The following is a 14,906-nucleotide window of genomic DNA, read 5'->3' on the forward strand; positions in this document are numbered from 1 at the left end:
GTTTTAATTCCAAGCGCCCACCCTCACCTTCTTGTTACCATCCTCTAATCTTCACCAATTAGCCTATCTTTCCTTCAAATACACATTTTTGGAGTTTCATTTTTAAAGGCTTAGTACGTGTTGTCATTTTGTTTTGCATACTGAATTCAAAAAACATTCTTTAAAAGGTGACTTACCAAAATAAATGTTACACTCCAGCGAGTAGAATGAATCAAAATATTTCCTTTTAACTTACATAGTAAGAACACAATAGTTTTTCCACTGTTTTTCAGTAATAGTTTTTAGGTCATATTTTTAGTTCAAATTTTATTTGAACTTAGAGGACAAGTACACCTAAGCCATTCTTCTGACAAATCCCATTAAACAACTTAAAAACCAATTTCACAAACAAGTGGAAAAAAGTTGCCTTTTAGGCAGCACTTGACATTTTGGTGGGGCAGTTACACCCTAAAACAGCAACTCTGTTTCTGATTCACACATAAAGGCAACACTGTTACTGCCCTGTGTAAGTTTTCAGTCTCTTTGCCTCATGTGAATTTACATCTGGCACATCGGATTGGAGTCATTGCTTTGCAGCTCCTATTCCAGTGGATTTAACTGCTCTCAAAGTTCAACACGCTATGTTCAAACAATAGTGCTATATAGTCAAAAAAGAAGTGGAATTATGAAATTTGGGTAACCTTTTGTAACTGCAGAACTGAAGAGATTTCCATATGTACTCTGTAATCACATGGCTCAGTTTACTGTTGCTCAATCCTCAGAGTTATTTGGCTACTCTGCTTCTTATACTTCAGCTTTTTTTTCTTCTGTAACAGACAAGCCGCAACAATTTTAAAAATATTTTTTTTAGAATTAACTGCATTTGTTTACAGAATTCAGATTGTACTTCATCCTTCAAGAGTCAGCAAAAACCACATCACATATTTGCCATCACAGGCTTTATCTTTAATTTTTCCATATTTGCTATCCAATCAGGTAACAGGACTTGTGCTGGAAACAAATGTTTAACCAAGCAGGACAAAGAGCAAGTGAAATCTAATAATTAAAGACATGCTTCTCTAGAGTGCTTTTTATATGAATAAAATACCAGCACAAAATGTCAATCCCAATAAACAGTGGTAGACAATTATAACATAAAACTAAAATTTAAATACATTATTTTAGGAGACTGAAGCACTCCTCCCCACAGCTTACAGCCTCCAATCAACTGCGTTTCTTTGCCCTTTGTTTCATTCATATAACTTAAAGAGTAACTTTCTCTGAAGATAAAAAGCTGGTTTCAGGTGTTCATAATGTGCTGCATAAGCTGTCTTACAAATAAGCATCTAGTGCTACTTCCTTCCTTGTATGCACACAGAATTAAAAGACCACAATCAAGCCCACAGCTCGAGTATTTTAAATCTTCAACAGATAAAGAGACTCACAAGTACTGCCAGTCACTGAGTTTTCAGGATTAGGGCAAAATATCTTAATGCTGAGTGAGAAGTATTTACAAGAAGAATAAGGTCTTATCCTTCTTTCAAAACAACAAATAAAAGGGGTAAAAGTTTTCAGAGGACAAGGAAGTTGTAGCTACGCTCACCATGAAACAACAGTAAGCTTTGAAGCTGTGAAACTTCAACCCACATGTGCACCTCAGACTTCCTGTATTTAACCATAAAAAACTGTGAGAGTCACCTTAAATGGAGGAGGAAGATAGGGAGGGAAAAAGAAGAAAACAAAAAACCAACCTTGCAGTAAAAATAATACTCTAACAGTAGATATGATACTCCAAACCCTCCAGAATGCACTGTAGTGACCTCTGTACTTAAGATGTATCTCCCACTCCCAGAACAAACCTCATGTTCTCAGTGTCAGAAGACCTGGCTTTAGTGCTTTAGGATGATCCCCAAAACGTACCACTCCTTTGATAAGCCTCACTCACCTCTGAAGCTTCTGGAATTCTGTGCTCTTTGTAACTGTTCACTCACTATTCATGTGAAATACATTCACCAAAAAATGTCATACCAGGGTTTTTTAACATCATGAAGAACTTGTAACAGTTCTAAGTAGTGCATCAACTGGTCAAGGAAAGCTCCTGATGCTACATATGCTTCAGGTGTATTAACCAAATAGTTACAGGTAAGGGATTTTTACTTGGAAAAGCTGGAACACTGCCTGGCAGTCAGTGCACCTCGGACAGCACAGACCTACTCAGTGCTACTAATCACACTGAATTCAGAATAATTCAAACTTACATACTCAAAGAACTGTTTCAATTACTTGTCAACTGGCAGAGTATTTGGTGAGGACAGAAGAATGCACATGCAGTAACATGGAGTTTTATATTGCCAAAACCACATAAACACTCCCCCCAACATTAGGAGGCCATGCTTAACAATCCTCGTAGTTCCAGCTATCCCTTCCTTGCAAGCCAAGTACCATTAAAACATTGCCCTAATTCCAAATTTATTACAAATTAAGCATTACTCTAAACACATGCTTGCTGTTCCACCAGGGAGGGCTGATTAAAGTTTAAACAATGCAGGCACTGAAGCTTTTAACACACAAACTGATCATTCTCTGTTACTATATAATCACTTTGGCACTGTGACATCCCATGTACCCCTGTACTTTGCAATATCAATCCTCTTCTGCAATAATTTTGAGGAATAAACCTGAGCACAGACAACTCCTCTAAGCCAGCAGTGAACATCTGTTACAAGCTCTTCTTTGGTCAGATTCATGGGCAGAGTACAGGTAAGGTTAACAGATTTGTCTGGGGTCCTGCTCAAAGTGTCACCCTTGTTGTCTCCAGCCTGTTTGAGGGCTCCAATTTCTACCAGCTCCTCTCCCTGTCCCTTTAGGCTCAAGGCAACCAGAGTCAGGGCAGCAGCATCCCAACCCTACAGAAATTATACACATTAAACTTGGTTTTGTTTAGAGAAACACAAGTTGTTCTCTCTTCCCAACACCCAGACTGCCTTTGAAGGGCTTTCATCTTCCTCCTGCCTTTAACTCCAGAGCTATGACTCTGTAGAGCTTCACATTTCATCTGTGTAGCAGCAAAATATTACCACCATATTACCTAAGAAAGCCTGAGACACTTATATCATCAACAGAAGTATGGTCCAAGTAGCAGGCGAAGCAACTAAACAAGAAAACCTTCAGCTGCACCTTTAATATGGCCTTGTGCCCTGGAAAATGTCCTAAGGCTGAGGCAGAAGCTGTACTGCACTTCTCAGAGTAGGAGAAAGGAAGAGGAAACGACAGTTTAGACAAAGTTATGAAATTGCAGGTTCACAACCCATTATTTTCCTTCATTTATTCAAGTGTCTTGCAGTGGAATTGCTCAGCAGGATGTATTCAGGAGGACTGAGAAACACTTGAGGCCACTATCTTCATCTTGGCTTTCATAAAGTAAACCACATTATCATCTAACCTTATTTTCTAAACTACAAGGTGCTGATGCAATGTGCATCTAACCTCCATGGGACACAAAGTCACCCACTGCCATCACATTTCCTGCCCACATCACCTCTCTGCCATCCACATGGGGCAGGAGGACATCAAGAAATAGAGTCCTCTTGCTGATCTTGCTCTGCCCTCACACCTTTAGTCCTGAATTGCCAGTTCCTACAAATGGCACAATTATTTACTTTACAGCTTATTATACTGCAGCCAGGAAATAAACAAAGAAGCCTGTTAAACAAAAAAATACTCTAATATTTTCCTACTTCAGATCATTCATCCGTTAATAAGCCTGAATTACCATGGTTTTTTCCTGCTACAAGTCTATCCAAGAATAAAAAGTAGTCACCATAATCCTAAATAGCTTAGTACCTATTGTCTTTAGTCATTCAATTTTCTATGAAGGTAGGTGACAACCTAGAAATACCTCTGCTGCTGTATAAAAAACTGGACAAAGTAACTTTGGTTTACAGTTGATGGCAGTGTCTTTCCATAGCTATTCACAGCAGAGTATCCAAAAATGGGCACAAGCAGTGAGAACACACCATTCAGAATAAGAATTACAAGAGCAATGTTATATTAACGTTATTTTCATTAAACTTTTCAAGTTGGTAGCTCACATCACAGAAAAAATGTAGCTTGACAAACTAAAACCCCTGAGGTTCATGAACATGCATTTTGACTCAAAGCAAGTGTTCTGTTGTGAAATGAGTCTGGCAAATAACATACAAATTAACTTTCCAAATACCAAGCTATGTTTATTTGTGGAGGATAATGATGTTTCCTCTCCTTTCATAGGTATCATTTGTAAAACTGGTTCCTCCAGGAGCTCAAGTGACTCTTATGTCCTAAAAAGGTAACAAGAGCCGTTTCATTTGCCTCGGAGCCCGTTTCCAGTTCCTGTCCACACACAGATGATAAATTTCCAATGACACCGTGTATTTGCAACAAACCAATTTCACTATAGCTCAATACAGGCACTATTTATTTATTTACTCACTAATGGTAAGATTACTGGATTTTTCTGAGCTAATGTCTGCAGCTACATGAGTTACAGTTACTGTGTAATTAACAAAAACACGATGCTGGCAGTTTAAAGCTGAGAGACTCCACTTGCCAATTAGGAGTCTATTAGCATTAAGTTTTCAAGCTGTCTCAAGAAATGCAATCATCTGTTTGATAGCAAGGAGAGATAAGCCACTCTGACAGAAGTTAACTCATTTAGACAATAAATACCTTTGAACGGAGGGCTTCCCCCCCCCTGCACAATCATACAGACAAACAGTTTAAATAATTAAATAATTGTCAAAACAACAAATAATTAAAGGCGACAGCAATCATTAAGACATCAGCTCTATTTGCAGACCTAAGTTACCCAGACTGTAATTTATTTTTCAGAAGATGCATCCGCCCACTGCAACTCCAATAAAATTATCCAAAGTTATCAAAAGCCTTTTTCTTCTCTTTACATTCAAAATGGTCTTAGAGAAATCTTGAACTGAGTAGTCTCATAGAACACAAAACACACTCCTCCCAAGAATCACACAGGGAGGTATTTGTTTACTAAAGTAATGTCTTGAGAGGAAACACTCAGCAGTCTGTAACCTACATTAGGGTGATTCTAAACAGCTTGACAGGATGGAGAGAGTAACCACCGAGGAAAACATTATTGCTCTGACTCAGAATGGAGTAGAGAAAAAATCTACTCCCTAACTCCCAAAAGGTCTCATTATTATTAAAAGAGATTAAAAAAAAATGCAGGTCAGTCCCATTAAACATGTTGAATATACACTAATATTTCTAATTGTATCCCCAATGAACCAGTTAATATCTACTAAGCATGCAGTCAATATTTAACTGGTCAAGATAACACTATTTGGATGAGAGGAGGGAAAAGTACAACAGTTTTGTAGTGGTTTCCTTAAAACACATAAATAGACACTGACAATGTAAGTGTTGTCACAGTTTTATTTTTAGTGGCAAACCAAACACCTCCAAAAAGATTTAATCTATTTAAAATAACAGCCTATATAGAATACCAGTCTCACCACTCTGGACTAATCACAATATACACCACCAACATTTCTAATATAATAATATGCAGTTTCAAATGGAATTGAAAGGTTCTCAGATGAAGATCTGTAGGATCAATTCCAGCCTGAGTCACTCAAAGTAGCGCCATACGAGACAAAATTTTATTTCAATCGACATAATTTCTCCGAAGTTTGGGACCCAAGCATGGAACCAAAATACTGATGCTTACCCTCCCCATTACAACACTGAGACAAACACAGAAAGCTTAACTGAGGAGCTTCAAGCAGTGATATATAAGACAGAAAAGCAACCTAAAAAAATTTAAACTTGCAGCTAACAAACCACTAACAGCGCAGTTTCAAATAAGAATAGATAAAAATGTATTCTCATCTAAAAAGTTTCCCACAGCTCATCTTCCTGTCCTTTCCCCATCAGCACAAGTGCTTGTGGTGCCATCAGCAGCTGCTTATGCAGCACCTGCCAGATCAGTTCTGAACCCTAAAACCTTGGGGTTTTTCACATATATCAGCAAGAGAGCACAAGCAAATACTGAACCACAGCATAAGGAAGGCAGACAGTGAATGGCCAGGTATAAGAGTGGGACATCCTCTTTTAATGGAAGAATAATATCAGAATTCTTTAACCTGCTTGTGAAACCACATGCTAAGGGTGTACTTCAAGCACTACACTTGTACTTTGCCCCCAGCCACTCATTCCTATCCAAATACCATTCCATCCCTTATGCCAGAACAAATATTTGTGTGACCATGGAGTTAACTATACCAGGGAACCGATCCAGTGGAGAACTAAATTGGCAAAAACAACTGGTTAGTCAGAGATTCTCTCATCAAGCAGAAAGTCTGCTGGTGCCAACAAAAGGGAGAGAAGTGTGCAGTCTGTGGCAGACGGGAGGCTGTGAAACCTCTTTTACCATCAGCCTACGCTTACACTGACTGTGAAACTACAAACCAAGGTTTCATGGCTTAGGTTATGTTTTCATTTTGTGATTGTGCTGACGGAGTTACAGACTTCAGGGCAACTACAACGGGAGACTCAACCCTGTGTTCCTGTGTCCTCCACTTATACTAGAGCATTACAGGTCCTTCTCCTCTCCCCTCCCATCCCAACACTGCTTCCTCAGATGGGCAACACAAACATTCAGCTGTATGGCAAAAAAGTCTAAGGAACTAATCTAGCCCCAAACCAGAAAACCTACAAAGTCCTTTGGGCAGAGAAACAACTCCCCATTGGATCTGTGCCCCTGTCAGGTTCACTGCACAGCAACCCAAATCACCATCAGAGCACACAGTGGCAATGTGGAAGTTGAAGTTTTTTATCAAAGCACACGCCAACGACCTATTTGAAATGTGCTTGAAGCAACAGGTCACGTTCTGCATGTTGGAGATGAGTTTAAATGGGACTTCATGTACTATGACTTGGGTCAAGCTGTATCCCTAACTTGAGAATAAACCAATGACAGAAATTCCAAAAGTTCCAGAATGAAGTACACCACTCACTTTTGTGTTCTTAACCCACCATCATGTAGGTTCCACTCACTCTTCAATGTCTAGTCTGTTTTTCTAAATACTTTTTATTTTCACATAAATACAGAAATTCATTTAATACATGAAATGAACAGAGACAAACACGAGAAAGCAGAATCAGATTGGAATGTCAAGATTTTATTTTAGGACAACTGCAGTGCTTACACAGCTGCACCCTGAAACAGCAAAGCCCGAGGAGAGAAAGCAGTAGTGTGTTCCACATTTGCACAATGTTTGGAAGTAATTATACTTGTATATGAAATAATTAAACAAATCAGCTAATATTTTGTAATACACTAGCTGACAACACAACCAAGAGGAATTAGCACAGAACTGAGCTAAGCACCTTGATCCTTCTGCCCACAGCTGCAGTGATGTAGGTAAGGCTCTTATCTTTGACCAGCTTCATGCACTTCCCAAGCAGAAGCCCAGTCTTATTTCTGGCAGAGCAATGCCAAGCTATGAATTAGAAACACTTGAAGGACACAGAAGTTGTCACACATACACACATCACGTAGGTTCCCTGGAAATACATAAAGCCAACACCTTAGCCAGTCTTACGCAATGTAATACAAACTATTGTCAGCTTCCACAGGGTGTAAAATGGCAATAACACATTTGAAAGAGCACTAACAAAAGCACCACTTGGAGTGTGTTGATGAACCCTGTGTGCTTGGCCACAACTGCCTCATGCCAACCCTTAATATACACCATAGCTTGTAATATTTGCCTACCTTTGATTACTCCACCAGATGAATATTCAAACGAGAACGACACATCTATGTAATAACAGAGCATAATACTTTCAAAGATGCTTATCACCCATACCAAATTACATGGCCCAAGGACTATAAGCCTTATAATTATTTATTAACTTATAAACTTTCTGGAAGTTTTTTAAGGGAAGGAGGAAAGTCCTAAGACATAAGTGCTGTTACAAGTGCTTGGCAGACCCAGCCATGCAGGGCTGCAGAGCCAATGCCATGTTCAAATGCAGTCTTCCTCTGTATTGCCAAGACTTTTTCTTCTCTCATTCTCTGGTAACCAGGGAGAGGACAAGTCCTTCGAGGGCTGAAGATAATAATCATCACCTTGCTTGTAATAATGACACAAAATGCTGTTCTTAAAGCAGTTATCAGCAGGACATCTCTTAAGTAGCAATGGGAGGGTAACTCATGCAGTGAGGGTTAACTGTCCCTTACATAAAACAATGGATGTGTTCATTGCTCTGAAGATCTTGCTTATGCAAACCAAGACAAATCTTAAATATAAAGAAAACTAAATGATCCTGGAAGTCAAGTAAAGGAGTTTACAGGAAGGTCAGACAGCAATGGACAAGTGTTGGACAGTTATCTACCCCTTTGCTGGACATATCATATGATGGATCATTTACCATAATACCTGCTATTACTAAACCAGCAAACAGCATTTCATTAAAGAGCTTAATAGTCTGGGTGGACAAATCCACGAACCACAAGAAAATGGCCTGTAAACAAGAACAATTCCAGGCATATTAAAAAAAGAAAGCAGTTAGACTAAAAGACTTAAAACCTCCAGCTGAGTATACATCAGATCCTGTTTATGTGCTGGTCAAACACGAGGATACTACAGGCAATGAGCAACCAAAAGTTGACTGTAAGGCATGTAATTGTAGGGTAAATAACTGGTATACATTTCCCAGATTAATAAGTATCTTGCAGACATAGCATGAGGTAGCACACAACAACATGAGACTGGAAGTCAGAGAATCCAGAGTTTTAACTGTTATCAGCTCAATGTGATTTAGTTTACTTGACACAATTATCTTATTAGTTTTCCTCATCCGTGAAGTGGGAGTGAAGTGCAAGGTCTAATTTAGATGCTTTAGGCTACAACAGCGAGAAATTGCAGTCAAAGCAGTAATTCACTCTATTTTACCAATAATTTACCCTTCTCTCTACAGATTGTACAATTAGAAGCACTAAAGAAAACATGCTGTTTATTCACTACAAGAACTTCTCCCCTACCTAGCTGTATTAGAGCTGATGATAACAGCTCTTTTAATCTTTCCTTTTCCACAAATACTAAAAATCCTTTCTCCTTGCATAGATGTAGCATCAGAATAAATAACAGAGGACCCAAGTGCCTACTTGGCAAATAAATTCTGAAGTGTTTTAAGTGCTTCCAGCATTTATTAACCATATAAGTACTCAATCAGTTCTAAACAAGACTATTTGCTCTCCATTTAAAAACAGATTAAAATATTACATACTGGGGCAATTCATCAAGCTTGCAAAGTGTGTGAAAACAGCTCTGTAATGCTTCAACTCCCACTCCACAACACGAGGGAGTGCAAATACATTCCTGCTGGGTCACTAGAAAGGTGTGGCTAAGAGCAGCACAAGCAAAGCAGCTCGGGCTCAGTTAGGTGGACAAAACTGAACTGGGAGGGGCATGGAACAAACAGGAGGATGGCAGCTGTCACACTCCTAATACTGGCAAGAAATTCACAGGCTCCCTCCTCTTCTTTTTAAGTACACATCCAAGAAGTTCAAAAACTCAGTGACAACTACCTTAACTAACACAAATTAACAGCTGGGTGATACTGTCCTTACTACTCACAGGCCTGTCACCTTCACCAAATCTTTAATTAGATTGTTTCTGACCCTTTGATATGTGGAAGGTGCTTAAAAGGAGCTCTCTCACATCATGCATGTAGAAGATCACAAAAGAATGGCAATGGTATTTTAAAGAAAGTGGGCAAGAAGTCTTATTACACTGACACAGGCAGCAATCTGACCTCAATGAGTCCAAAGGTCTTCATCCTGCTTACTGCATGTCCTACATGTGACAGAAACTAGTCAGCAAAAATGTTAAGTTACTATCACATCTTATATTAAGAGAGGAATTATTGCTATGAGGAGTCCAACCAGCCTTGCTAACTACATAACACACACAAATGCTGTCCTCTGCTTTGAGCAGAGCCACCTCATGCAGGTTAACATGCAGGAACACCTCAGTGAAATATCAGCAGATTCTGCTTCAAAAAGAGAGAATTCAACAGAACTAGAGAGAGATGATGGCCTGGCTTTTGAACTTGGTCACAAGGCCAAGCTAATACCTTCCTGTTTCTGCCAAGCTAGAAACTGTTCTAACAGAGTTTCTAAATATACCTTGATTTCTTTTGAAAAAGCCATGGGGTTTTCTTTGTAGAACTCCCCTAAAAGTTTCACAGGGAACACAAAGCACAATATATACTTGTCTGAAAAGATTTAAAAATGAAGTTACCAAGTCACATAATACTCTGGATTTCCACAGCCACGACTCCCAGACTATCTCAGCGACTAAAATAACTTTTGCCAGTTCTGTTATCACACAGTAGGGAGATAATCAAACCACCAAAGGCCCTAAACAAGTATCAATGTACACCTACACCAATAAAAATATGATATTTCTTGTATAAGCTGCTTCCATACAGCCAACCTGCAGATCCTTAGTCTCATGCAGCTCACAAGCAGTTCTAATCAACACTTGGCCTCAAGTTTCATCACAGCTACAGGGCTGTTGTCAGAGCAGGCACGGGGTAACCTGAACCCTCTGCCATGGGAGCCACAGAATATCAGGACTACTGTCACCAGATCATCCAGAGACAAAGCTGCAAACCCCATCGTGCAGCAGAGCAGTGGGAGAGCTGGAGACCAGAACACTTCCCACCTGCCAAATGTTCCTGGAGCTCAGACTCCCACCAGCCAGCTCCAGTGTGCACCGTGTGCTCTGTGCTGTGTCACGGTAACGCGTCTGCAGCTCAGCAGGTCACAAGAACTGTCCTGTAATGCTGAGGAGACACATTTACACTGCAGCCCCAACCCGAGTCTGTGACAAAACACAATCGAAAGAGAAATCTATTGCATTGCCTCAGGAGTGACTCAGAGCTGACACCTGACTCACCAACTTTGCACCAAGCACCACCCTGGACCTGAGCCATCAGAAACCTCTGTCATTTATACCCAGTTTACTGTTCCAGAGCCAACAAGCTCAGCACAGAGGGCTGCATTTATTTTCCAATTGTTTTGTTTACTTTCCAATTCAGTTTTGAATTACTGGGGAGAAAGAACTCCTACAAGTGAACATCAAAAAAAAAAAAAAAAGTGAAAAGCTGCCTTCTGAAGTCTATTTATTCACATAATAACATGAAATAGAATTTACTCCAAAAGAAATAAGAAAATGTAGACCTGCACCTTCTAAACTACAAGCTAACCAGAAATTCAATATAATTCCATACATTTGAAGAACTCTTGAACACACTGCAGTACCCAGGAAGAAATTGGAGGGTGGAAGAAGCTTTACGTGTATTTAGCAACTATAAAAATAAACCTTATGGCAAGCAAGTGTTACTAAGCACAGACAGGTTTTATTAGTTATTTGATTTAAACTGCAAACTTATACACAATGCCCAATCAGAAACAAGATGTTGCTGTTCAATCAAAACTAATCAAGTCATTTTAAATTTAAGGTGGGAGAGTTGTACCAGCATCTAAAAAGAATGAAGTTAACAAAAGGGAAAACAAGACACACAACAAAAGTAACTCGTCATATCTTGGAACAGTAAATCTAATACTCTACACAGTCTTCCTCCTAAATTTCATATACAATAGGACTACCACTCAGTATCCAAAATAACTGTTGCATGCACAACAGGATGCAGATACATACTTTGGAGTTACTACCATAAAAATAAGAGGTGATTCTCGTGTGAAGAGAACTACAAAGCAAATTGACCTCATGAACTTTACTGCTAAATTTCAATCACACTGAAGAAACATAAAAACAAAATACTCCAATTATACTAAATACAAATCTGATTTTTTCCTGTGCATTTTACTGTTGTTAACTTACTTTTAGGTTCTAAGACTGTGATGAATTTGAATAGGTTACCATTTTTACTTGGGTTTTTATGTACCATTGCTTACTAAACTTTCACACACCAAAAAATGTGAAAATTAATAGAAGTCCTCCACATTGAAATATCTCTGACCTAACCAAGCTCTCAGCCACCTGAAGTACAAATAAAGATAAAAAAACCCCAGATGAGTAAATTGAAATTCTAAGATAAGTATCAGCTGAATATGGAGCCAGGATGCAGAGCTCACAACCATTACTAACATATCCAAGTTGAAACTAGAAAAATTTCAAGCTATTTGCACATTTTCAAAATCCTCATATAATTATATTCCTTTTTTAAGGAAAGAAAGGCAGGTTCTTGTTCAAGTTCAGTATGTTGCTGCCACAGCATCAGCTGTTATTTATGAGGCAGATTATATCACTTAGCTTCCTCTGCAGAGAATTTTGTAAGTCATGGCCTTAAAACAGAAGACATTACGACAAATCTGCACCACACACAATGGGACTATTGATCTTGATGTCTCTAAATACTATTTACTCTGCAGGCTCCACTTTCCTCCTGCCCCCCCTTCCTTTTTTTTTTAATAAACAATCTGCTTATTATTTGGATAATGTTATTCCCACAAACTGAAGTCTATTAAAAAAATAAATATTTTTTATTATTTAAAATGTTCACTTTTTGCACCTGTTTTGGAAATGGAATGTGTTTTCCAAACCAGGTTTTCATGTACTGTTTGACCTAAAAATTTATGAAATAGCCTTAAAAGTAAACATTTTAAAGACAGTGATACTGTTATAATGCTACATGATCATTAAACCTACACACAAAAAAGTACATAAGCAAAACTTAGGAAAACCTGATTTCCCTGAAGGTGTCCTTTTAGGTCCTGGAACTCAAGACAGGCCTATTTGGGGTTTACTATTAAATACCTCATTTGTCACATTGTTAAAGCTACTTTAGCAAGGGCTGACTTTACATGCAAGAAGCTGTAAAAAGTAAACAACCTCTTCAGGACAAGTCTTATTTGCAGTAGGTTTTAAATGTCATCCAATTCTTGCCCTAGAAAAGTCTCAGTCTGGTATTCAGTACCATAAGCAAAACAGATGATTATCATGAATAAGCTGCCATTTCTCTCCAGTTTTCCATCTTTAAACCCATACACCACGCAGACTAGTTTAAGTTTGTTTGGAGAAACAAAAACTGAAAGATGTTTAAAACAGAACCTCAAGGACTTTTGACTTCTAAATACAGGTACAACTGTCAGGTAATATAATTTGGTATATGCTAACCTACAGACCTCTAGCCAGTTATTCCTCTAAGCACTCCACAATTCATAGAATGGTTTGGAGTGGGAGAGACCTTTAAAGATCCTCTAGGCCAACCCCCTGCCACGAGCAGGGACATCTTCAGCTAGATCACAGAATAATGGAATGGCTGGGGTTAGAAGGGACCTCTGGAGATCATCCCGTCCAACCCCCTGTTCAACCAGGTTCACCTGGAGCAGGTTGCACAGGATCACATCCAGGCAAGTTTTGAATATCTCCAGGAAAGGAGATTCCACAACCTCTCTGGGCAGCCTGTTCCAATACTATGCCACACTGAAAGTAAAGAAGCTTTTCCTCATATTCAGACACAACTTCCTGTGTTTCAGTATGTTTCTGTTGCCCCTGGTCCTGCCACTGGGCACCACTGAAAAGACTGATGGAAAAGTGCTCCAACTGTGCCCCTAAAGATTTCTTATTTAAAGAGGCAAAACAATCTTTGTTAAGATCTCCACCGTGTCAAATTTTTCTCCTGCCAAGAATGAAGGAGTGGTTGACACACGTAACAACGTCATGTTCCCAAGCTGCAAACGCAGTGATCACGACAACCAAGACCAAAGCCAAGTTCTCAGTGTGAGGAGGTTCTAGTCAAGGAAATAAACTTGCAGATATCTGAGCTATTTAAATATTTAAGGGGTGGGAATGAGCATTTCACTCCTCTACTCTGCCCCACCTCTGAAAGGCCCGCGGTAGCAAGTCAATGGCAATCGCAGCAGGGAACCTGTCCGTAGGGAGCAGGGATACACTTGGGAGAGCATGTGGTGACTTTGGGAGCACTCTGAAAACGTACAGGTGGTTCTTTACTCCCCTCCTTCTCTGAGTGACTTCTCTGTTTGCTCCTAAGGGGCCTAAGGGCCACGGTGGGAGCAAATCCAGCAGAGACAGATTCCAAGGGCTCACATACCAAAACATGCACAGACCCCACGGAGCCCTGACAGAGGAGGAGGAACCCAAAGCAGAAGCGCCGCTCGCCAAGCGCTGGAGGGTCCCAGATACGCCCGAGTGGGGCGGGAAAGCAGCCAGCCATAATGGAAAGGCCACAGAGCACCTGAAAAGCAGCCCCTGCCCGCCTGCAGCCCCAGAGGGGCCACACAGCCACGCCAGGAGGACGCGCAAGGACCATCCCGGGCAGCCACCGGGGGACAGGGGCGGCGGCGGGCAGGGGCAGCGGGGCCGGGGTCAGCCGGGCACGGGGCGGGGGGGCGAGGCCGCCACCTCAGCAGGGGAGGGGCCGCGGCCATGTTGGGGGGGGCGGGGGGAGCGCGGGCACGGCTAAGGGGCCACGGCCGAGCCGCCCCCGGGCCCCCCGCCCGCGCGCCGCCATACTCACGCCTTGTCCACCAGCTCCCGCACTTTCCACATGTTCAGCATGGCGCCGACCGCCCGGAGACCCGCCCGGCCCCGCTCCCTCCGCCGCCGGCCCCAGGAGGCCCCGCTCGCCGCGCTCCGGCCGCCGCCGCCTCCGCCGAGCCAGGGACGCGGCGCCGCTCCCGGAAATGAAGGGTCCGGCTGCCGCGCGGGATGCTGGGAGTTGTAGTCCCGGGGAAGCTGCGCCAGGCGCGGGGCCTGTGAGGAGCCGCGGGGGCTGCCGGGACTGATAGTTCGCGGCTGCGCGCGCGGGGCCTGCCGGGAGCGGGAGGGCGGGGGCGTGTCCTGAGGGGGCGGTGGGACGGG

The 14,906-nt window shown here is 41.2% G+C and overlaps 1 protein-coding gene across 1 annotated transcript in view; it reads right to left on the reverse strand.

The window, feature by feature from the left end:
• The window catches only part of CLINT1 (clathrin interactor 1), a 46,507-nt gene extending 31,849 nt beyond the window's left edge, over positions 1–14,658 (reverse strand). The window contains exon 1 of the mRNA XM_017828159.1: positions 14,563–14,658. Within this exon, the coding sequence (XP_017683648.1) occupies positions 14,563–14,603 (41 nt within the window). The 5' untranslated portion in view covers positions 14,604–14,658. The remainder of the gene's footprint in view (positions 1–14,562) is intronic.
• Between the last annotated feature and the right edge of the window lie 248 nt (positions 14,659–14,906).

This window comes from Lepidothrix coronata, unplaced genomic scaffold (genome assembly GCF_001604755.1).
Source record: "Lepidothrix coronata isolate B3197 unplaced genomic scaffold, Lepidothrix_coronata-1.0 Scaffold146, whole genome shotgun sequence".
In the NCBI taxonomy this organism is placed as follows: domain Eukaryota; kingdom Metazoa; phylum Chordata; class Aves; order Passeriformes; family Pipridae; genus Lepidothrix; species Lepidothrix coronata.